The sequence below is a fragment of the Callithrix jacchus genome, chromosome 5, assembly GCF_049354715.1.
Source record: "Callithrix jacchus isolate 240 chromosome 5, calJac240_pri, whole genome shotgun sequence".
Classification (NCBI taxonomy): Eukaryota; Metazoa; Chordata; class Mammalia; order Primates; family Cebidae; genus Callithrix; species Callithrix jacchus.
The window spans coordinates 3,536,690-3,561,298 of NC_133506.1; the positions used below are offsets into that span (position 1 = coordinate 3,536,690).

Below are 24,609 nucleotides of genomic sequence, written 5' to 3' on the forward strand. Positions count from 1 at the left end.
TGGGAGGAGGGGTCTTTTTTTTTTTTCCAGCAATTCTTCAGTAATATTCAGGAAAGGGAATATTTTTGAAGAAACGGTAGCGACACTGACAAGAGCTGATTAAATTCAGGGCACAAAAGCTGATCCCATGCCAAGGGGAGCAAAGTTTATTTTTTCCACCTTTTTTTGCTTTTCTCCACTATTTCCAAGGGTGTTTCAAAGCTCGACAGTGGACGACGCGCCACTGGCTCCAAATGACAAGCAAATCTATTTTTATTATCTCCCCTTTCCTCCTACCCCTCAAGTCTCCTCTCGTCTTCTGATACACTTTACCACTTCGTCTCCACCCTCAGCGGATAATCTGAATATGGCCGTCTTATCCTATCGCCATAAGGACTAGGTTGCCTTATGGCGACCTTGACCGCCATCCGGTGGGAGGCCAGAGCGGAGGCGGTCGGCTGTGCCGGGGAATCTTCAGATGGCCGTGAGGAGGCGTTACCGAAGGGCGGCCACCGCAGAACTCCACTCAGCTAGGAGCGCTCTGAAAGATTGACAGGCAGTCCACCAACTGTCTTTGCCCTAGAGACCCGCGCCGTCTCGCGAGATTAGGGTGCTTATGCACGGGGTAGTGAAAGGCGCCCCTCTGAATGGGGGATGGGAATGTCTATGGCGCAATCATTGCGCGAGATTGGGCTACGGTCGCTGGGGGCCTTATTGAGATCTCGCGATACTTTGGCCGCTCCGATTTGGAGCGTGGGGCAGCTTCTCGCGAGAGCCCGTGCTGAGGGCTCCGTGAGGCCCCGTGTGTTTGTGTGTGTATGTGTGCTGGTGAATGTGAGTACAGGGAAGCTGCGGCCGCCATTTCAGGGAGCTTGCCGACGCTGTCGCAGGGGTGGATCCTGAGCTGCCGAAGCCGCCGTCCTGCTCTCCCGCGTGGGCTTCTCTAATTCCATTGTGTTTTTTAGATTCGCTTGGGCCTAGCCGTCCTCGGAGCCCGATATTCGGGCTGGGCAGTCCCGCGGCCTGGGCCTAGGGGCTTAACAGTAGCAACAGCGGCGGCGGCGGCGGCGGCGGCAGTCTCTTCACGAGCACGAGCACCACAGGCGCCCGAAAGCCGGCACAGGTACTGGGACGTCGCGGACCCGCGTGTTATTCCAGGTTTCTGTAGGGTCGACTCCTTTTTGCACCGAGGGGCGCTCTTGGCGGTCTTTAGTGACCGGAGTGGGGGGAGGTTCTGGAGAAATCGGCCCTGTTTCAGCGACCACGCCCTTATTTTTCTGTCGGGTACCCGAGCCTGGATTCTTGTGGCAAATACCCTCGAGAGGCCGCGGTAGGATGGTGACCTGTCTCCTCCGAGGCCTGGGCAGGCCGCGACCTCCTAACATGGCGCCAGTGGAACGCTGCCTTGGCTCGCCACCCCTCCTAATGGAGGGAGTTTCCCTTTGCCCCTAAAATGGCAGCGCGATTTTTTGCGCGGAAAGAGGCGCTCTCGCTCGGGGTCTGGCAGCTTATGTTTTTGAAGTTGATAGCAGGGTTTTCAACGTTGGACGTTTCTGTGTCTGTTTTCGCGTGTTTGGTGTAAGAGGCTGTTGTGGATTCACTTGTACAGAAGCAAACCTCGTTAAAATGCGTGTCACTTCACTCATTCATTGTAGGGCTTTTGGAGGTTTTTTTTTTTTTTTTTTAAGTTTTAGAGGATGTTGGCTGAGAAAAAAAATTCAGTCGATTTGAAAAACGTTTACCGAGGCCGGGCGCGGTGGCTCACGCCTGTAATCCCAGCACTTGAGGATGCCGAGGCAGGCGGATCGCTTGAGGTCAGGAGTTCGAGACCAGCCTCCTCAACATAGCGAAACCCCGTCTCTACTAAAAATACAAAAATTAACTGGGCGTGGTGGCAGGCGCCTGTGCTACCAGCTATTTGGGAGGTGAGGCAGGAGAATCGCTTGAACCGGGGAGGCGGAGCTTGCAGTTGGCCCAGATCGCACCACTGCACTTCAGCCTTGGCAACTAGAGGAAAACTCCGTTTCAAAAAAAAAAAAAGAAAAATGTTTCCTCACGGAATCGTCTTGTTCTTTTCCTAGGCATTTAGAGAAAATGTTAGGCAGTATAGGCAACAAGAATGAAATTGTCTCAAAGAAATGTTTACTCAAGAAATTGTCTTGTTCTTTTCCTAGGCGTTTAGAGAAAATGGCAGACGATATTGATATTGAAGCAATGCTTGAGGCTCCTTACAAGAAGGTGAGAAAAAACATGTCGGTGAGGTTTATATATTTCTTAATTTAGCATTATTCACGAAACTACTGCTGAAATGTAAACTAACATCCCCGGAGCCCTCTTGATTTATCTTATCAGAGATGCATTGCGTGTAACTTACAAAAGTAAATATATGCTATTGATGTAATAATATTGTGCAGTAGTTTCACTTCAGCGTGATGAATAAATGCCCATCTATCTCTCTTTGTAGACTTGCCTAACGATATCTCACCTCTACTCCCATGAATTCACCTTTGATTCCAGTGTGAACTGTCAATCATAAGGTAGTAATTGAGTGACTTATCGCTGTACCGTGGTCCCCTAGGTAAAATGACTCAACTAAGAATTACCAGCTCCAGTTTGGTATAGCAAAAAGGTGAATGTAGTGGTTTGGGAAAAAGCAGGGGTCCAAGAATAACAAAACATAACCAGTCTGTGGCAAGTTAAATCTTCTAATAAGTCTTCTAAGAAGAAATGGGTGAGATTTTAAAATTTATATATATCTATGTAAGACTGGTGATAGTAAATCTTAAAACAGGCCAGTGGCTATCTGCTGCTCAGTTAATAATTACTAAAATTCTTGGATCCCTGAGTAGAAATTAAACAAAAAAAATACAAGAGGCAGTATTACAGCTTAGAGTCACTTGATGACTGTTTTACTGTACTCCATATTGTTTTATTTTTAATTAGGCCCTGCCATAGTATTTCACACTAAAAACAAAGGAATTATTTTGGCTAATATAGTCTTTGACTCATTTCGGTATCGCAGTAAAAGTAAACTGTCTATTCATTGTTTCACCAGTTGGTGGTGAAAATAGCAGTATGCATGCATTATCACTGGTGTCACAACCATAAACTTTGTAAGTTAGCACTTTACTCCTATAGCTGATGTAATCAAACTTTAAAATAAACATTTCGCTAAACCTTTTAAAAATAATACATTTGTTTTGGATTGTATAGCACGACCATGTGGTACCAATTTGGATGAATTCTTGATAGCTTTAAATAGTGTATGTAATTTTATAATGCTTAGACTCTTGAAGAGCTACTTTCTGTTTTAATGTTAAGATTCTTGTGTCTTAGTTTTTTAACATGGATGTAATTCCATGTAAACAGGTATGGAAGTAGGAAATGTTTAGGCTGGACTGGTGGATTATTAATTGACTTTCTTGGGTTCTTGGGAGTCAACATTACTAAAGCAGTGTGAATCCCTGTTTGCTTCAGGGCGAGATGTGTGACAGAGGTGGCATCAAGCTCTTACAGTCCCAACCCTCCAACGGAAATGGGCGAAGATCTCAGGAATGGCATCGGTCACAGGAATCGATAGTGGCTGGCTGCTAGCACGGCCACTTGGGGCTTAGGCAGAAATAGAGCCATGGTATTGACCAAAGGGACCATAGCACATGGAATAAAACTCAAAACAGGACTTCATGTTTTATGGAAATTATATTTAACCACTTCAACGTTGTAAATGTGGATAACTTTAAACTATATAAGAAAGTAAAATTTAACTGTTAATATGGAAAGTTTTTTTATTTTTGTATCTTGACGACTTAAATGTAAGCAACAAAGTGGTTAAACACATACCTATCTAAATTTTTTTATAGCCTTCCATGTTAAACTATAAATAAATAATTAGTTTTAAAATTGTTTTGTATTTTCTTATTCCTGTTCCCTTTACCCTTTGACAACTTGAAATGTTACCACTTCGTCCTCATGATGTTCTTCTATCAACCCTGCTTAGGATGAGAACAAGTTGAGCAGTGCCAACGGCCATGAAGAACGTAGCAAAAAGTAAGTTTCAAGAAGGGGCCTGGGGAGGGTGGTGAACTTTTTTGTGATTTTAGACCATAAGTTTCGTTTCTGTGGCTAAAGTTTACAAAGTTCCCTTCTGAAGTTTTTCTTTGCCTCTTTTAGAAAATTGGTTCTTTTCCTTTTGGGACAAACTCTGGAGGAACGGTGGATTTTTTGCTTAGATTTCAGAATATAGTTTCAGATATCTTCCCCTCCAAGTCTATCATGACAACCTGGTGACAAGTTCTATGTTAGTTGTCCTGTTTTAAATTTGTTGACTTTGGTTTAATATTTGGTGATCCTTGTTTCCTATGATCCATGTTAGAGGAAGAAAAAAAATGTGGTGATCTTATTGATAAAACATATCCATTGATCTTAAAAGGGAGAAGGCCATGGAAAGTATTGTTTGCCTTTAATTGCTGAAGGAGTCAAAGCTGTGAATTATTTTTGCTCCTTGCTGCTCAAAGGCCCTTTTGGAAGAGATGCGAAGACTTAAGTACTAGGGTGGCTTTCATTTATCTTAGGCCTTTTAAACTCTAGACTCAATAGGGTGGTGGTTTTGGAAATTATGAATATATCTACACTTTATTTGGGTAAGATGAGTAACTCTACTACAGACTGGTACAGAAAACCGTACAAAAAGTCTTAAGTAACAGTTATGACGAGATCCACTTTTTAAAATTTTTGAGACAGAGTCTCACTCTGTGACCAAGCTGGAGGGCAGTGGCGTGATCTCAGCTCACTGCAACCTCTGCCTCCCAGGTTCAAGTGATTCTAGTGCCTCAGCCTCCTGAGTAGATGGATTTCCAGACATGTGCCACGACACCCAGCTAATTTTTGTGTTTTTAGTAGAGACACGGTTTCACTATGTTGTCCAGGATGGTCTTGATCTGACCTTTTGATCTCCCCACCTTAGCCTCCCAAAGTGCTGGGATAACAGGCATGAGCCATGGGCCAGGCCTTTGTTTTTCTTTTGAGATGGAGTCTTACTGTGTTGCCTAGACTGGAGTGCACTGGTGGGATCTGGGCTCACTGCAATCTCTGCCTCCTGGCTTCAAATGATTCTTTTTTTTTTAAAGACTGAGTCTCTTTCTGTTTCTTAGAATGGAGTTGCTCAGCTCACCACAACCTCCGCCCCCACCCCCCACCCCCGCTTCAAGCGATTCTCCTGTCTCAGCCTCCTTAGTAGCTTGGACTATAGATGTGCACCACCATGCTTCCCTCATTTTTGTATTTTTAGTAGAGACAGGGTTTCATTTTGTTGGCCAGGCTGGTCTTGAACTTCTGACCTCCTGATCTGCCCGCCTCAGTGTCCCCAAGTGCTGGGATTATACGCATGAGCCACCGCGCCCAGCTGAGATCCACTTTATAAGGTTGGAGTATATTAGTTTTTCAAGAGCTCTAAGGCTAGTGATTCTTATTATGTGGTCATGTTGTAAACATTAAATTGTTTCATTAATATGTGTTTATGGTGCCATATTAAAACATTTTGTCAGCCAGGCTGTGGTGACTCATGCCTGTATAGTTTCAGCACGTTGGGAGACCAAGGCAGGCAGATCACTTGAGGCCAGGAGTTCCAGGCCAGCCTGGCCAACATTGGTGAAACCCTGTCTCCTAAAAATACAAAAATTATCTGGGTGTGGTGGTATGTGCCTGCAGTCCCAGCTAGTCAGGAGGCTTAAGTAGGAGAATTACTTGAACCCCAGAGGCGGAGGTTGCAATGAGCCAAGATTGTACCACTGCACTCCTGCCTGGGTCACAGAGTGTGACTCTATCTTTTTTTTTTTTTTGGAGATGAAGTTTTGCTCTTGTCACCCAGGCTGGAGTGCAGTGATGCAATGTCAGCTCACTGCAACCTCTGCTTCCCAGGTTCAAGCAATTCTGCCTTATTAGCCTTCCGAATAGCTGGGATTACAGGCACCCTTGTTTGTTTGTTTTTTGAGACAGAATTTTGTTTTTGTTACCCAGGCTAGAGTGCAATGGTGCAATCTTGGGTCATTGAAACCTCTGCCTCCTGGGTTCAAGTGATTCTCCTGCCTCAGCTTCCTGAGTAGCTGGGATTACAGGCATGCACCACTATGCCCGGCTAGCTTTGTATTTTTAGTAAAGATGTTTCACCTTGTTGGGTAGGGTGGTCTCAAACTCCTGACCTCAAGTGATCCACCTGCCTCGGCCTCCCAAAGTACTGGGATTACAGACATGAGCCATTTTGTGCCTGGTCAAGACTCTCTCTCAAAAAAAATCTGGGCTGGGTGGGGTGGTTCATGCCTGTGATCTTTGGGAGGCCGAGTTGGTCCGATCACAAGGTAAAGACCAGCCTGGCCAACATGGTGAAACCCCGTCTCTACTAAAAATACAAAAATTAGCTGTGTGTAGTGGCACATGCCCGTAGTCCCAGCTACTCGGGAGGCTGAGAAAGGAGAATTTCTTGAACCTGGGAGGTAGAGGTTGCAATGCTGAGATCTTGATATTGCTCTCTAGCCTGGTGACAGAGTGAGACTTTGTTTCAGACAAATCTGTCATACTTAGTCCTTATAATAATGAAAAATGAGAGAAAAATAGCCACTTACTTGGTTTCTTTTTGGCTCTTCCTAAGAGTCCTAAATGCTTTATAGTAAGAACCTCAGTTATTGTCACTACAACTATGGTAGGAAGGTGGATAAAATTTCATAAAATAAATGAGAAAATTTTATATAGGATTATTCAAGGTTTGATAAGCCAATTTTTTTTTGTACTTCCCCAAAGTAATGTAATGGATTAAAAATGAAATAATTTTTAGAAAATGACCTTTTTTCTGGTGTAAGCTTGGATGGGAATCATTGATAGTTCCTCACCAATCGAAAGAAGTGGGAATCAGGTTGGGTTTAGTCTTGATGTCATCTGATGCAACCAACCAGTCATCACATGGTTTATGTCATCTGGTTTTAGACCTTCTGCCAAAGTAATGGTTTTCTCATGTTTCTGTTTTGCAATTCTCTAATCAAAAGAGAACCCAGGAAGGGTTATCCATATAAAGTGACATAAATTGTCTAATCTAGATGTCAGCCCTAGTGGTTAAGTAACAATTTCGCCGCAAGTGCCAGAAGGATAAGAACATAATTGTTGGGTACAGACCTTCATTGTTGTAACATTCTCTCATTTCGCTCTTCGCCAGTAAGGTATCCAGTTTCTACTTGTTTTTATCCTCATTAAGGCTACAAGCTTTTATAAGGGAGTTGAGCATTAAGCTGTCCATGTGTGATGTTCGGTGGCCTTGTAGAGTCCTATAGGACTAAATAGAAGAATGGACAATTTTCTTTAACCATATGATTGTTTAAGGGAAGACCCTTTCAAAACACTGTCTAGTAATCTTAAAACACTTGGTCAGACTTCTCATCAATTATAGATGCTGAAATAAACGACTCCCTTGTTCAATCAGGACTCTTGAATTTTATAAAGGAACTTTATCTTTGAAATTCATTTTAATGTACCTGGAAGAAAATTTTTGTATTTAGGAATATATAGAGAACATATAAAACATTCTGCCTTTGCTTTTAACCTTTAGTACTAAATTAAATTTTCTAACCAAAGGAAAGTGCCATGTTACGTTTTTCATTCTAAAACTTCATTGTCTTAAAAGCCATATTGAGCTATAGCTTGTTAGGTAGTAGAAAAATCCATATTCTGAGAAACTGAGTTGACTAAATTTGTTTTTTAGTTGTATACTTCTGATTCTCAACATACACTTCACTGTATCCTAGAATAATAAAAGCAACAAAGTTTTTTGTGACACGAATTGGTTGTCAGCCTACTTTCTGAAGAGCTATAAACCCAAGTTTTGCAAGACCTCAAAAGTATGCATTCTAAGTGCCTGAGCTTGTGCTCATGGGAGTATTATTTGTTAGAGTAACCAGTTTTGCAAAGTCCAAATCAGCGTCCATTCCGTTAAGCTCTTTAGAGAGTTACTCAATAAAAGATAACATTAAAGTGACACAGTTGAAATATATTGGCTACTGTGGTGTGGATTATCTATAAATTTTGGAATAAATGACTTTTCTATTTTTCTTCTTATTTTCCAGAATACTTTGCATTTAAATTTTAGATCTTCTTACATGGAAGAGGTCAAATCCAGTTATAGCAAAACACCTTTACAGCAGAGGCCATATAACCAAAAAGTCCAAAGGCCCAGCCCAGTGGACCATTTACTTCAATGATGTTCAGTACAAAATTTCACTGCCATTAAAGACTTTGGAAAGTCCTTTTTAAGTTGTAACAGGATTTGACTATTAGTGTGGATTTTGAAAACCCTTCTTTAGTTAATGTTATAAATGCTCTTTGAAGCTGGAAGTACACTGGTTTCCTGCACCCTTATATTTTTCTCTGGGCTTTTATCCAAAATACTGTATTTTCTGAATGTCTTAGTATGTTGCTGTCTTTTTACCTGTCTGGGGTTGCCTTCAGATGTGGATGGGGACTTGTTTACAAAAAGTCCTAGAAGACCATAAATTAAAATTAGCTCTCCAATTTTCAAGTATTTTCTTTTGGCAGAATAAGTTTTGGGTCCTATGAGAGGTGAATAGGCTGGTTGCCTCTCTTGCGGTAGCCCATCTATGAGCAGAACAAAAACTTTGTCTGTTTTCGAGGGGGATTGACTTTTTATCTTGTCCCCTAATTTATAATAGTCAGGACTTTAGGTTTTAGAAACCTCACAGAATTCTTTAGTTAGAATAGTTTCACAGAGATAGTGTTACATTTTTTAGGCAACAAAATTGGAGTGTTAACTGTTGCCCATCTGGGTGTTGCTTTGATGAGTTCTTTTTTTTTTTTTTTTTTTTTTTTGAGACGGAGTTTCGCTCTTGTTACCCAGGCTGGAGTGCAATGGCGCGATCTTGGCTCACCGCAACCTGCGCCTCCTGGGTTCAGGCAATTCTCCTGCTTCAGCCTCCCGAGTAGCTGGGACTGCAGGCGTGCACCACCATGCCCAGCTAATTTTTGTATTTTCAGTAGAGACGGTATTTCACCATGTTGACCAGGATGGCCTCGATCTCTTGACCTTGTGATCCACCCGCCTCGGCCTCCCAAGCTTTGATGAGTTCTATATAAATAATGAGTGTAGCCTAATTTTCTATCATGTGCTACTTAGCATATATACATTTCTGACAGTCAGGTGGATTATCTTGAAATTTTAGACAAAGTTTCTGCCTCCTTGGAAAGCTCTACATCTCCTTGTGATTGGAGTGTGGGTTTCAAGATTCCAGAAGGTGGGTGTCTTCATTTTCTATTTTCAGTGCACTCTAAGATGACCTGCTTACAGGTTCTCTGAGGCAGACCTCAATTGCTCTTGTGCTATGTAACTTTGCTTTGATAAGGAATAAACAATCACATATCAGATAATGATATAGAATTGTCAAAATGTTTAATTTTTAAGCCACTACGAATTGATGTTTTAGTGGAATAAGTTGATTTTGAAATGTCTTTCAATTTATATTGAAATATCTGAAGGCACCTCTAAAATTTGGGTGATGACACAGAGGTATAGATGATGATTTAATTATGAATGGGTGGTATACTGTGAAGAATACAGAAATGAACAGAAAGATACAGGGTTTTTGGTTTTTAGTTTGAGATTTTAAAAAGATCTGTGAAGGTCAAGATGATCATTGGTTTTGATTGCATACCACAGGCTTCTATAAACTGGCTTAAAAATGGCATGCTCCATTTTCTGGTGTATTTATTGTAACTTTAGGAAGTATTTGAAATGGTCACATTAAAGTCTGGGAATGTCAAAACGTATTACTGCGTTAGTTCCATTAGTACTTTTTGTTTTTGATTCATAGTGGCACTTAGTCTCTCAGGCTGGAGTGTAGTGGCTCCATCTCTGCTCGCTGCATCCTCCGCCTCCCAGGTTCAAGTGATTCTCCTGCCTCCCGAGTAGCTGGGACTAAAGGCACGTGCCACCATGCCTAGCAACTTTTTTGTATTTTTAGGAGACACAGGGTTTCACCATGTTGACCAGGCTGGTCTTGAACTCCTGACCTCAGGTGATCCACCCGACTCCACCTGCCAGAGTGCTGGGATTATAGGTGTGAGCCACTACACCCAGTTTTGTTTTTGTTTGTTTTTTTTTTGAGTTGGAGTTTTGCTCTTGTTGCCCAGGCTGGAGCACAATGGTGTGGTTTCAGCTCACTGCAGCCTCCACTTCCCGCATTCAAATGATTCTGCCTCAGCCTCCCAAGTAGCTGGGATTTCTGGCACGCACCACCAGACCTAGCTAATTTTTGTATTTTTGGTAGAGGCGGGGTTTCACCATGTTGGCTGGGCTGGTTTTGAACTCCTTACCTCAAGTGATCTGCCCACCTCGGCCTCCCAAAGTGCTGGATTACGGACATGAGCCCCTGCGCCCGGGCTCCATTGGTTCTTAGTGTCCTTTGTCATTACAGTGTTGCCCATGAAAACCAAAATGTTGATGTCTGTATGACCCTTTGAAAGTATAAAATACTCCTTGTGTAAATTGGTGCAAAATTGACTTTATGGTAAATTACTGTATTTGATGAAAATTTTTAAAAATGAACCAGTATTAGTACTTAAATGTGAACTACTCTATTGTAAATTTATTTTATTAATATCTTCTGGATTACAGTAATGCTTTTGCCTGTTGTATGACAAACTAAATGTACGCATTTTGATTTGTACTTGCCTACAAGTCCCTTTCCTTTTTAAAGCTATAGCTAAATCTCAGGAGATCATTGCACTTCCTGCTCTTAGAGGATGGTGTATTTCAAATAATGTCTTGTCTGCTGATTTTCAGTAATGTTAATATAAGGCAAAGGTTGAATATTGTTTATCATACCTAGCAATTTTTTTTTTTTTTTTTGAAGACGGAGTCTTGCTGTGTTGCCCAGGCTGAAGTGCAGTGGTGCAATCTCAGCTCACTGCAACCTCCACCTCCTGGGCTCAAGCAGTTATCCTGCCTCAGCGTCCTGAGTAGCTGGAACTACAGGCGCACGCCACCATGCCTGGCTAGTTTCTATGTTTTTATTAGAGACAGGCTTAATAACTTAGTTCTTTTTTTTTTTTTTGAGACGGAGTTTCGCTCTTGTTACCCAGGCTGGAGTGCAATGGCGCGATCTCGGCTCACCGCAACCTCCGCCTCTTGGGTTCAAGCGATTCTCCTGCCTCTCAGCCTCCCGAGTAGCTGGGATTATAGGGGTGAGCCACCACGCCCGGCAGTAACTCAGTTCTTATGTTGGCCAGGCTGGTCTTGAACTCCTGACCTCTTGATCCACCCACCTTAACCTCCCGAAGTGTTGGGATTACAGGAGTTTTGTTTTTTTTTTTTTTTTGAGACGGAGTTTCACTTCTGTTACCCAGGCTGGAGTGCAATGGCACGATCTCGGATCACCGCAACCTCCGCCTCCTGGGTTCAGGCAATTCTTCTGCCTCAGCCTCCTGAGTAGCTGAGATTACAGGCACGCGCCACCATGCCCAGCTAATTTTTGTATTTTTAGTAGAGACGGGGTTTCACCTTGTTGACCAGGATGGTCTCGATCTCTTGACCTTGTGATCTACCTGCCTCAGCCTCCCTAAGTGCTGGGATTACAGGCTTGAGCCACCACGCCCGGCAGGAGTTTTTTTAAGTATGATTATGTACCATCATATCATAGTAAAACTAGCCAAATAAATTTATGAAAGGATACAAAAAAGATTCTGGCCATAAAAGGTACTATGTTATGGTGGGTTCTTAAACCAGCATGATAATGGTGAATTTTTTTCTTATCAGGAGGAAAAAAAGCAAGAGCAGAAGTCGTAGTCATGAACGAAAGAGAAGCAAAAGTAAGGAACGGAAGCGAAGTAGAGATAGAGAAAGGAAAAAGAGCAAAAGCCGTGAAAGGAAGCGAAGTAGAAGCAAAGAAAGACGACGGAGCCGCTCAAGAAGTCGAGATCGGAGATTTAGAGGCCGCTACAGAAGTCCTTAGTATGTAATTATAGTTACGATTTTGGTTTCAGGGTTTTTCTCTGGGTATTCAGATAGCAATTTAACTTGAGTGGTTTGAAATTGTGAATTTTTTTAAATGATTGGTTAAAAAGTATTGAACTAAGAATATTGGCATTGAATGCTTCTAAATTGAAAATGTAGCGCATAGACAAATATGTAAAAATTTGCTTTTACTAGGCATACAGATTATTTTCTGTTAAACTGTTTTTAAATTGTATGCCAATCAATGGAAACTACATTAAAGCACTAGAGTGCTTGAAAAAGATGACATTGTAGTGCCCAAATACCTGAGAAACTTAACAGTGTCTGAGCTGTTACAGTATTTGCTAAGTATATATTTACTTAAAATTGTAAAGTTCTGATGAATACTAAGTTACACATTGGTAATTAGTAAACAGTAAGTAAAATATCTTGTAACTGTGGCTGTTAACAGCTGAAAAGACAGGCCAGTTGTGAATTGTTGTGTGTGTGTCTTTATCAAGATCCTTTTTTGGGCTCATCTGTGTTTAAGGTTTGTTAATAGTAAGGTATTCTAAACTAAAATTGTTTTGAAGATTAAATCACCAGAAATTTGGATGTGTAGGTATTTAAAGTGGGAAACAGATTCATTATGGTTAGTGTAAATAACTATATTACAAAACCACTCACACAGTTCTGAGGATTGAATCTAGCAGTCCTTAATGCTTTATGAGGTTAATTCCTCTTAATAAACACATTGCTGTAAACTCTGGAATATACTAAAAATAACCCTTCTAACTTTAAGAGTTGAATGGTTAAGGATGGAATTCAAAGGCCTAAATCACTTGGCGAGTTACTTAACTCACTAAGCTAAGCATTTGTTTTCTAACCTTTTAAGGAGATAACAAGTTGCAGATAAGGTATTAATAAATAATGAATGAGAAGAAAATGTAAAGTTCTCAGAGGATTTAATGGATTCATGAAATGTTTTGACATTACATGAATTCGGATTCTAGCTCTTTTATTTTTAAAATAAAACTGAACTTCATGTTTTATGGGTTCCTTTATTCTGCATATTTCATTAATTTTGATAGCCGAACACAGGACCGCAATGCTGTTCTAATTCTGAATGCTATACAGCAGTAGGAAATTCTCAGCTTTTGTTCCATTTACCAAGATTCATTGCATTCTTAAAATGGGATTGTTAAATCTTTTTGCCAGGATGAACTAAATGTAGGGAAGGGAATGAGCTTAATTCCTCTGAGTGATGGGTTTTTTCTGATTGGTAGATCCTGGTCTAACTTTATTTAAAAATAACTTAGTTCTTATGTTGGGTTTGAGGTTACAACTGAGAATATTTTTTAATTGAAGGGGAAAGAAAATAGCTTATAACTAATTACTTGAGAACTTTATCCAGTAAACGATTTTCAGTCATCACCGTTAGTCTGAATTGCAAAGGACCAATTTAATAAAGTGTTTTAGTTGGAACTACTTGCACGTTGTAGGTAGGCGTAGTGTCCATGAAAACTAATTCAGGTGTGTGGATCACAGGCCACAACGATTTATTTACTTTGCTATTCTTCTGGAATAAGATAGCAGGATGAGCACTAAGGGACAACTGGCTAGTCCCTTTAAGTTAGCCTGTTCTTTAAAAAGTCACAAAAATTGTTACTAAGTAATAATTACCTTTGTGATCTTTTTGAAAACACTCCTTTAGTCATGACAAATCCTCAAAAAGTTTTATAAAGAATTGGTAAATTACCTTAACATCTTCACGATGGAATATTTTGAAACAACTGAAGTATAGCGTATTAAATGGTGTCATGCTAAGAGTTACTGTTGAATGGGGAAATACCTAAGTTGCATGACTAAAAAATGGTCTTTAGTTTTTAAAATAAATCTTTCAAAAAGAAGACATGTATGAGTATTGTATGTGTACATGTACACACATATATTCCCAGGAGAGGTTCTGCAAAGATACACACCAAATTGTTAACCATAGTTACTGGTGGTGTGAGGAAGTTCAGAGGGATTTATTTTTTATATGTGCTAGTTTTTTTAAATTCTCAAGACTGTATTTATATATATGTAGCTTAAAAAGATAATCTGTAGACTGAAAATGGGTGTGTGCAGTTTCACAATCTGAAAATTTTGAGGCCGTAACCTTTGGTCTTGGCACCTCTCAGTGGTCCAGGATGGATAAATTCAAGGGCAGCTTGCCTGGGATAAAGTTAAGAGACAGCTAAGTATTTTTGTTTCCTCTTCATAACTGAGGTGGAAAAGCAGCAACCTAAACAATGTTAGTCTTGCTGGAGAGCGCATGAATGCGATCTTAGCAAGACCCTAAACCTGTAACTAGTGTAATTTTGTGTTTCCTTTTTAGCTCCGGACCAAAATTTAACAGTGCCATCCGAGGAAAGATTGGGTTGCCTCATAGCATCAAATTAAGGTTTTTAAACATACTTCTGAATTGTTTAAATTGTTTTTCAAGGAACTGACATGCTGTACTTGTTTGGATAACTTCTGAAACTTTTTAACTTTGCAGCAGACGACGTTCCCGAAGCAAAAGTCCATTCAGAAAAGACAAGAGCCCTGTGAGGTAGTTTTCTTCTTTAAAGCCTTTAGCTCTTAATGAAGCTTTGCAGCTTATGGTACTGTTAAATTGAATGATATTTAGTAATTACGACCATATTAAATTTTGCTTTTGCTTCCTTTTACAGCTCTAGTAGTTTAAAATCAAGTGAGTTTCTACTGATTTTTCCGTAGCTTTGACTTTAATTTCATGTAATTAAAAAGAAGCAAAAGTTGTTTATTTTGAGGCGTAGTCTGAGTCACATAGGGTGGAGTGCAGTAGCGCGATCTTGTGTCACTGCAACCGCCGTCTCCTGGGTTCAAGCGATTCTCATGTCTCAGCCTCCCAAGTAGTTGGGAATACAGGCATACACCGCCACGCCCTGCTACTTTTTGTATTTTAGTATTGATGAGGTTTTACCCTGTTGGCCAGGCTGATGTCAAACTCCTGACCTCAGATGACCCACCTGCCTTGGCCTCCCAAAGTGTTGGCATTACAAGTGTGATCCATCACGCCCAGCCACAAAAGTTATTTTAATGTGATCTTATTTTCTTGTTTTACTTAAAGTAAATTTTTCTTACTCCCCCCCCCCCCTTTTTTTTTTTTTTTTTTTTTTTTGAGATGAAGCGACACAGTCTCGGTCTTGTCCCCTGGCTGGTGTGCAGTTGTGCTATCTCGGTCACTGCAACCTCAACCTCCTGGGTTCAATCGATTCTCCTGCCTCAGCCTCCTGAGTAGTTGGGATTACAGGAACCTGCCACCATGCCCAGCTAATTTTTGTATTTTTAGTAGTGATAGGGTTTCACCATGTTGGCCAGGCTGGTCTCAAACTCCTGACTGCAATGATACGCCCACGTCTGCCTCCCAAACTGCTGGGATTGCTATCCTGAGCCACTGTACCCAGCTGCATTTCTTATTTTTAATGGACATACAATGATTGTGTATATTTATGGGATACAGTGATGTTTTGATATATCTATACAGCGTGTAATGATCAAATCTGGGCTATTAGCATATTCATGTCAAACATTTCTTTGTGTTAGCAACATAGCAGTTATAGAAAACTTTAGACTTACTTTTGGCATAAATAATAAGTTATTTGAAGTAGCCTAATGTGGAAAAGTAGGTTTTGCCATTTGGCTCTCTTACCTGAGGAAAAGTATTTCACCTCAAAAATCTTAATGATTTGAATTGGTACTCCTAGGTTCTTGAATGTTTCCATAGATTATGCTTAAAAATAAGAATTCGTTCAGTCTACTGTTTTGGTTCAAAGAATACTGTGTTAGGTGGTAGCATTGTGGTTTTTTGGTTTGTTTTTTTGAGACAGAGTGTTGCTGTATCGCCAAGGCTGGAGTGCAGTGGCACAATCTCAGCTCACTGCAAACTCTGCCTCTCTACCTCCCAGGTTCAAGCAGTTCTGCCTCAGTCTCCCGAGTAGCTGGGATTACAGGTGCCCACCACCACACTCTGCTAATTTTTGTATTTTTAGTAGAGACTGGGTATCACCATGTTTGCCAGGCTAGTCCCAAACTCCTGACCTCATGATCCACCTGCCTCTCTCAGGTTTATAGGTATGAGCCACCACCCCTGGGCAGTATTGTGGATTTTTTTTTTTTTTAATGCAGAGTCTCACTCTCTTGCCTAAACTGGAATACAGTGGTGTAATCTCAGCTCACTACAGCCTCTATCTCCTGGTTCTAAAGGTTCTCCTGCCTCAGTCTCCTGAGTTGCTGGGACTACAGGCGTGTGCTAACACACCTGGCTAATTTTTGTATTTTTATTAGAGATGGGGTTTTGCCATGTTGGCCAGTCTGGTCTGGACCTCCTAACCTCCGGCAATCCACCCGCCTTGGCCTTCCAAAATGGGGGGATTACAGGCATGAACTATTCTTTGCACCTAGCCAGGTAGTAGCATTGTTATACTCAGATTTTTCATTTCCTTTAAGAGCATCTTATAACTTTATTGTATGGTCTATTTAGCTATACTGTAGAATTCTAGAATTTGGTAAGTAAGTCTTAATTATAATTTACAAGCTTTTTTTTTTTTTTGAGACGGAGTCTTGCTTTGTTGCCCAGGTAGTGGAGTGCAGTGTTGTGATCTTGGCTCACTGCAATGGCTGTCTCTCGGGTTCAAGTGATTCTCCTGCATCAGCCTCCTGAGTAGCTGGGATTACAGGCCCCTGCCACCACCGTACCCGGCTAATTTTTTTTTTTTTTTTTTTTGAGATGGAGTGTCACTCGCTAGGCTGGAGTGCAGTGTTGGAATCTTGGAATCTTGCCTCACTGCAACCTCCACCTCCCAATTTCAAGCAATTCTCCTGCCTCAGCCTCCTGAGTAGCTGGGATTACAGGCATGTGCCACCATGCTTGGGTAATTTTTTGTATTTTTAGTAGAGAAGGGGTTTCAAAACCATGTTAGTTAGGCTGGTCTCAAACTCCTGATATGGTGATCTGCCCACCTTGGCCTCCCAAGTGTTGGAATTACAGGTGTGAGCCATGGGGCCCAGCAGAAAGCTTTTCTTTGAGGCAGGATTTCACTTTGTCACGAAGGGTGGAGTACCATGATGCAGTTATGGTTCACTGTAGTTTCTTAACAGCTGGGCATAAGCAATGCCCTCAGCCTCCCTAGTAGCTGGGACTGTAAGTGTAGCCACCATACCCTGTTAATTTTGTTTGTTTGTTTGTAGAGACAAGGTTTTACCATGTTGCCCAGTTTGGTCTAAAACTCCTGAGCCAAGCAATCTGCCCACTACTCTTGGCCTTAAAAGCTTTTGTGCCAGGTGGGGTGGCTAATGCCTGTAATCCCAGCACTTGGGGAGGCCGAGTCGGGCAGGTCACAAGGTCAGGGGTTTAAGACCAGCCTGACCAACATGATGAAACCCCGTCTCTACTAAAAATACAAGAGTTAAACAGACATGGTGGCATGTTCCTGTAATTCTAGCTAGTTGGGAGGCTGAGTCAGGAGAATCGTTTGAACCTGGGAGGTGGAGGTTGTGGTGAGCTGAGACCATGCCACTGCATTGCACCTTGGGTGACAGAGTGAGACTCTGTCTCAGAAAAAAAAGAAAAGGTTTTGTGACAAATGTTATAGGTGGAGTGATACTACAAGAGAAAGCATCCAAACACACCCACCACTTGTACATCCTGAGAGTGTCCAAAAAATGGAAAAGAGCGTGTTTAGGCTTAACATCTTTAAGGATTGACTTAAAACATTAAACTAACTGGTATTTTGTAACAGAGATGATGTTAATAGACAATCCAAATTTGTAAAATAAAGTAGAATTTTTGGTATTACTTGGGGTTTCACTTCGAGTTTGCCATTGTGATTATCAAACTTAATTGTCTCTATAATTTTACGGTTTTGTTGTAAGGAAGCATCCGTTACACTGATTTTGTATCAGTCTGGCATTTGTGATTGGTCCAGTGGTATTTTTAATGACTGTTATTAAACAGGCTTCTGGTTGGTCCTTTCTTTAGAAGAATTACCCTTTTTGAGATTGTAAGAACATTAGACTTCTGTGCTAATGTAAGATGTGATTATAAGAAACAGTAAACTATTCTTTAGAAGGAATTGAGTTAAATTGAATAGATCTTACTGAAAATAGGCTTGGGAATATGACAGACTAGTTTCACAGCTTATTCATTCTGTGAAAATGAATGTTTCACACTTGTTTTAGGTCAGGTGTGATGGCTCACACTTGTTATCCCAGCATTTTGGGTTCTAGGGAAAAAGGATTGCTCAGTAGTTCAAGGCCAACCTGTACAACATAGCAAGACCTAATTTCTAACAATTAAAATACTGGGGAGGAGTTGGGAAAGGAGTGAGGGATACAGTGTATACTGCTCGGGTAACAGGTGCACTAAAATCTCAGAATTCACCACTAAAGAACTCATGTATGTAACCAAAAAGTACCTGTACTGAAAAACTGTTGAAATATATAGAGAAATAAAAATTTATTTTAAAATAATCTGTTATAAAACTAATTCTATATTTTTTACTCCTATTAGGGAACCTATTGATAATCTAACTCCTGAGGAAAGAGATGCAAGGACAGTCTTCTGTATGCAGCTGGCAGCAAGAATTCGACCAAGGGATTTGGAAGAGTTTTTCTCTACAGTAGGAAAGGTAATTTTAGCCTGTGTAGGGAAGTCAAATAGGTAGATACTGTAAGAGAAAACATCTAAACATCAAATATTTTGATTTAATAGCAGTATTTGTGGTAATGTTTCCATTTTGCATCTTATAGTATTAGAGTTGATAAATGTTACAACAAAGTTTTTAACAGATATGGATAGAATATAGGAATTGTCCTACAGATTTACTTTTTAAAAGAAATTCATAATGCCTTCATCCTTTGCTTTAACATTAATGTCTCTTGAAAGAATTGTATGTACCTGGCTTACAGTGGATGGGTTGCACAAACCGAACTGTTTTCTTTCTAGGTTCGAGATGTGAGGATGATTTCTGACAGAAATTCAAGACGTTCCAAAGGAATTGCTTATGTGGAGTTTGTTGATGTTAGCTCGGTGCCTCTAGCAATAGGATTAACTGGCCAACGAGTTTTAGGAGTGCCAATCATAGTACAGGCATCACAGGTAATTTTTTTCCTGGTTAAGAGATTGATTATTGATGGTCTCGAAAGCTTCCTGTTGCATGGTATCTTGCTTTCATGTCCTGTGCCTCATCTACAGTGACTGCGACTCATTACCTTAGGAGTCAGATGTTCTCAAGGACCTTTTTTTTTTTTGTAAACTTTGTCTTGCTTACTTTGATAGTTTTCTCAAGACCGTCATCTTGTCTTTTCTCCTTGTGTTGCCCTTTTGTTGGTTTTTGGTTTTTTTCGAGACAGAGTCTCTGTTACCCAGACTGGAGTGCAGTGGCCTGGTCTCAGCTCACTGCAACCGCCTTCTCTCTCCTGGGGTCAAGAGATTCTTCTGCCTCAACCCCCTGAGTAGCTGGGATTACAGAAGACTGCCATCATGCTTGGCTCTACCTTTTTTTCTTTTGAGATAGAGTCTTGCTTTTATTTCCCAGGCTGGAGTGCAGTGGTGTGATCTTGGCTTGCTGAATCCTCCATCGCCTGATGTCAAGCAGTTCTCTGCCTATGCCTCCTAAGTAGCTGAAATTACAGGCGTGTACCACCATCCCGGGTAATTTTTTGTATTTTTAGTAGAGATGGAGTTTCACCATTCTTAGCCAGGCTGGTCTTGAACCTTCTGACTTTGTGATTCACCCGCCTCAGCCTCCCAAAGTGCTGGGATTAACAGCTGTGACCCACCATACCTGGCATACTTTTTGTATTTTTAGTAGAGATGGGATTTCACCATGTTGGCCAGGCTGTTCTTGAACTCCTGACTTTAGGTGATTCACCCTCCTTGGCCTTCCAAAGTGCTGTGATTACAGGTGTGAGCTACCGCATCTGGCCTTGTTTTTGAGATAACGGTCTCACTCAGAGATCAGAGTGCAGTGACATAATCACAGCTCACTGTAGTTTTGACCTGCCGAGCTCAAACAGTCTTTTCTCCTCAGTCTTCTGAGTAGCTAGGACTAAGGTACATGCCACCATTGCCAGCTAAGTTTTAAATTTTTTGAAGGAACAGGGTCTTGCCATATTGTTCAGGCTGGTTTCAAACTTACAGACTAAAATGACTCTCTGGGCTGGGCGCTGTGGCTCACGTCTATGATCCCAGCACTTTAGGAAGACGAGGTAGGTGGATCGCCTGAGAGGTAAGGAGTTGAAGATCAGCTTAACACGGTGGAACTCCATCTCTATTTAAAAAGTAAATAAATAAATAAAAATAAAGTGATCCTCTGGCCTGGGCCTCTTGAGATGTTAGGATCACTTCAGCCACACTGCACTTTGACAGCATTTAATAGTTCTTAGGATGTGGAGAAGTTGGAATGTATCATTCTGTGGATTATATAATACGACTCTATCATTAGAATTGGTTTGTATTCATTTGTATTAATAAACAAGTGACTGGTTTTTTTTCTGCCTCTGTGCGAGATAGAAGATCCCACCACACTGCCTGTAGGGCCCTGTTCTGTCTCTTCTTCCCATAGGGGTGCAGGGTGGGGGGAAACACCAGAAACAAGTTACTGATTTTTGTCACTAATGACTCGATTCTTTTTTTACTTAAAAATATTTAAAAAAAAATTTTTTTTATTTAAAGACGGGGTTTCACCATGTTGGTCAGGCTGGTCTTTAACTCCCGACCTCAGGTGATCCGCCCGCTTTGGCCTCCAAAGTGCTTGGATTACAGGCGTGAGCCACCACTCCTGGCCTCGATTTTTTTAAATAGCAAAGACAATATTTAATATTTTGAGCAATATGAAGTACAGTATCATATTGACTGGTTTTCAAACTGCTTAAATACTCTATAACTCTTTTTAATAATCGGGTTACTTCATCAAATTTAACTTCTTTTTAGACAGGTTCAGTTGCCCAGGCTAGAGGATAGTGACACATTTACAGCCCCAACTTCCTAGCTAGGCTCAAGTGATCTTTCCAGCTCAGTCCCCAAAGTAGTTGGGAACACAGGCATCAACCACCATGCCTGGCTGATTTTTTTTTTTTTTTTTATTTAGAGAGGAGCCTCTAAATCATGTTTTGGCTTCTTAACGTGCTCATATTAGAGGCGTGGGACCCTGTGGCCGATCAGGTTTACTTTACATAATTTTGTGAAGTTCTTCATTAGCTTTATATCCAAATGTGACTTGAAATAGCAGTTTCACTGCTAGGTAAGCTGTATGTAACCTTGGCCAAATTATTATCCTCTCTTTTTTCTTTAAATACTGTTTCACTGTCACTTAGCTTGTAGTGCAGTTGTGTGATCTTGGCTCAGTGCAGCTTCTGTCTCCTTGGTTGAAGTGATTTTTGTCCTTCAGCTTCCCAAGTAGCTGGGATTAGAAGCGTGCACCACCACACCCAGCTAATTTTTTGTATTTTTAGTAGACATGGGGTTTTGCTTTGGCCAGGCTGGTCTTGAACTCTTGGCCTCAAGTGATCCGCCCACCTTGTCCTACCAAAGTGCTGGTAATACAGGCTTGAGCCACTGCGCTGGCCGTATTGTCGTCACTTTTATCATTTTTAGATGGTTTTGCTTTATATTAAGTAGTAATTATTGAGTATAATGTGATTGTAAACTGGATAGGAAGATAATTACTCAGATTATTTCCTATGTTGGATGTCAAACTTAGCTGGGTATGGATTGGCAGGACTAAGGGCTAAGAAATAGCATATTGAGGTACTTAATTCATGTAACAAACTGTTACAGGAGGAGCAGTACTCCCAAATGTATGCCGGTTTGTTACACAGAGAGTCCTGTGTTAGAATGTAAATGGACAACTTTTGTTGGTTATGGAGGGATGACAGCTGACTTAACATGTTTTCTTGGTGATATAGTTTGGTTCTGGCATATGCCCCATATCACAAACAACTGTACATTTGGATATGCTAATCTCAAGAGAATGTTAATTTTAATGAATATTGATTCTGTCTGTATGGGGTGTGCTTTATCTCTGGCAATCTCTAGTGGCTGAGAAGGAAGGATGATCACTTAATATTAGGAGTTCAAGACCAGCCTGGGCAACATAGTATGAGACCCTGTCTCAAAAAAATAAAACTCTAAATAAAGAAAATTATTTTCTTTGTAGTTTTATACACACACATTTAGCATTTTAACCATTTTTAAAGTATACAGTTCAGTGCTATTTATTAAATTTATAGTGATGGAATAATCACCAGTAATAATCTCCAGGTATATTCATTGTCTCATAGAAACTACTCTTGAAGCTATAACCCCCTAGTTTCCTGCAGGCCGTTGATAAAATATAATCTAGTTTCTCTGAATTTGCATATTCTAGACGTCTCATAGTTGATCCATACAGTGTTCCTCTTAGTGTCTGAGTTACTTAGGGTGATATTTTTATCACTCTAAACTTTGAATCAGTTGTTATGCAATTCTATGTGGTTTACCCTGGTGAAGCTACTGTGTGTTAGCTCTGTGTGATGTGCATTTTGTCTTTTAGGCAGAAAAAAATAGAGCTGCAGCAATGGCAAACAATTTACAAAAGGGAAGTGCTGGACCTATGAGGCTTTATGTGGGTTCATTACACTTTAATATAACTGAAGATATGCTTCGTGGGATCTTTGAGCCTTTCGGAAGGGTAAGTCCAAGTTCTTCAGTGAATCTTCAGTAGGTTTTGATCTGAGTATAACTATGTAATAATTTCTGTATTTCCTACTTTGTTATCTTTCTGGGAGATTAAGAGGATAAGGGTTGCTTTTAGAAAAATTTATTATGACAACATAGGTTAAAACAAATTAGAATAGGTCACTTAAAGAATGTTATTAATATTCATAATGCCATGTCAAATGCATAATGGGTATTAAAATTCATCATTTAAAAAAACTACTTTTGTTGGGTACTGTGGCTCATGCCTTTAATCCCAGCTGTGTTTATGCCGCTTGACTCCACCTTGGGTAACAGTTCAATCCTGTCTCAAAAGAAAATTGTTATATCATAGGAAGACTATTACTGTTTAGTAGAATTTCTTTTTAAATGTTTGTTTTTAAAAGAACGTTGAAGATCTTAAGATTCTGCTTTGTCAGGCGCGGTGGCTCACGCCTATAATCCCAACGCTTTGGGACACTGAGGCTGGCAGATCACAAGGTCAAGAGACTGAGACCATACTGGCCAACATTTGAAACCCTGTCTCTACTAAAAATACAAAAAATTAGCTGGGCATAGTAGCCGGTGTCTGTAATCTTGGCGGCTCTGGCGGCTTTGATAGGAGAATTGTTTGAAACCTCGGAGGTGGAGATTACAGTGAGCCGAGATCCCACCATTACACTTCAGCCTGGGCAACAGCAAGATTGTGTCTCCATTAAAAAAAAAAAAAAAAAATTCTGCTCTGTCTCCCTGGTTATATGCTCAGTTCCAGGCCTTGGTAGCCTGATTAGGTTTGCCCTTTTTTCTGTCTGTTGAAATCTTTAATGGCTGCATTATGAATGCCCCTCTGACAAGGCTATTCTGCCTAACAGTATGTGACCCATTTCTGATTCACTTTCTCCAGTAATTTGACTTTATTTTGAGACATTCTCATTCTGTCTCCCAGGCTGGAGTACAATGGCACGATCTTGGCTGACTGCAAACTCCACCTCTTAGTTTCAAGTGATTCTCCTGCCTTAGCCTCCAAGTAGCTGGGATTATAGGAACCCACCCTCACACCTGGCTAATTTTCATATTTTTTTAGTGGAAACAGGGCTTTACCATGTTGACCAGGTTGGTCTCGAACTCCTGACCTCAGGTGATTCTCCCACCTTGGCGTATCAAAGTGGTGGGATTACAGGCATGAGCTACTTCGCCCAGCCTCCGTTGACTTTTCTATAAGTAGCAAGGATCTTGGGGTGTTTGAGGGTGGATGTGCGTATAGCACATAGTGATGTACCTTTATGTGCTATATCAAGAAATGAAGTTCAAAGCAATAGGGGCCACATGAACTGTTAGATGGCAGAGTCAAAAAACAACTTGATCTTCTGCCTCCTAGGCTCCACAAGGCCTTGTGTCTGGCCCTGTGATATTGAGTATTGAGATCACTACATAGCATCTAGACTTTTGTTCTAGAGGACTTGTCTGTGCTAACAAGAGTGTCTACCTAGTTTTGTGTAAGGGAGATATAGTTTCTCACAGTCCTGTCACTGAGCAATGAACCTTTTGCACTTGGTCATTTTAGCAAAAGGAATAAATGTAAAGAGAGCTAGATAGAACAAATACAAATTAACTTTTTTTTTTTTGAGACGGAATTTCGCTCTTGTTACCCAGGCTGGAGTGCAATGGCGTGATCTCGGCTCACCACAACCTCTGCCTCCTGGGTTCAGGCAATTCTCCTGCCTCAGCCTCCTGAGTAGCTGGGATTACAGGCACTTGCCACCGTGCCCAGCTAATTTTTTGTATTTGTAGTAGAGACGGGGTTTCACCATGTTGACCAGGATGGTCTCAATCTCGTGACCTTGTGATCCACCCCCCTCGGCCTCCCAAAGTGCTGGGATTACAGGCTTGAGCCACCGCGCCC

The 24,609-nt window shown here is 40.9% G+C and overlaps 2 protein-coding genes across 13 annotated transcripts in view; one reads left to right on the top strand and one right to left on the bottom strand.

The window, feature by feature from the left end:
• The window catches only part of PHF20 (PHD finger protein 20), a 196,886-nt gene extending 196,455 nt beyond the window's left edge, over positions 1-431 (bottom strand). Inside the window, exon 1 of the mRNA XM_035302759.3 lies at positions 277-431. The gene's annotated coding sequence lies outside the window, so the exon portion shown is untranslated. The remainder of the gene's footprint in view (positions 1-276) is intronic.
• Positions 432-797: 366 nt separating this feature from the next.
• The window catches only part of RBM39 (RNA binding motif protein 39), a 41,866-nt gene continuing 18,054 nt past the window's right edge, over positions 798-24,609 (top strand). For 2 of the 12 annotated variants that reach the window (XM_054256889.2, XM_078371021.1), the window contains exons 1-10: positions 798-1,102; positions 2,154-2,217; positions 3,977-4,026; positions 9,195-9,270; positions 11,789-11,980; positions 14,343-14,408; positions 14,505-14,558; positions 18,540-18,657; positions 18,975-19,127; positions 22,564-22,701. In XM_054256889.2, the coding sequence (XP_054112864.1) occupies positions 4,008-4,026; positions 9,195-9,270; positions 11,789-11,980; positions 14,343-14,408; positions 14,505-14,558; positions 18,540-18,657; positions 18,975-19,127; positions 22,564-22,701 (816 nt within the window). In that variant the 5' untranslated portion in view covers positions 798-1,102; positions 2,154-2,217; positions 3,977-4,007. Of the gene's footprint in view, positions 1,138-2,151; positions 2,218-2,443; positions 2,517-3,976; positions 4,027-9,194; positions 9,271-11,785; positions 11,981-14,342; positions 14,409-14,504; positions 14,559-18,539; positions 18,658-18,974; positions 19,128-22,563; positions 22,702-24,609 lie in introns of those variants that run through there. The other 10 variants (XM_054256887.2, XM_054256890.2, XM_002747233.7 and 7 more) reach the window with 7 other exon arrangements.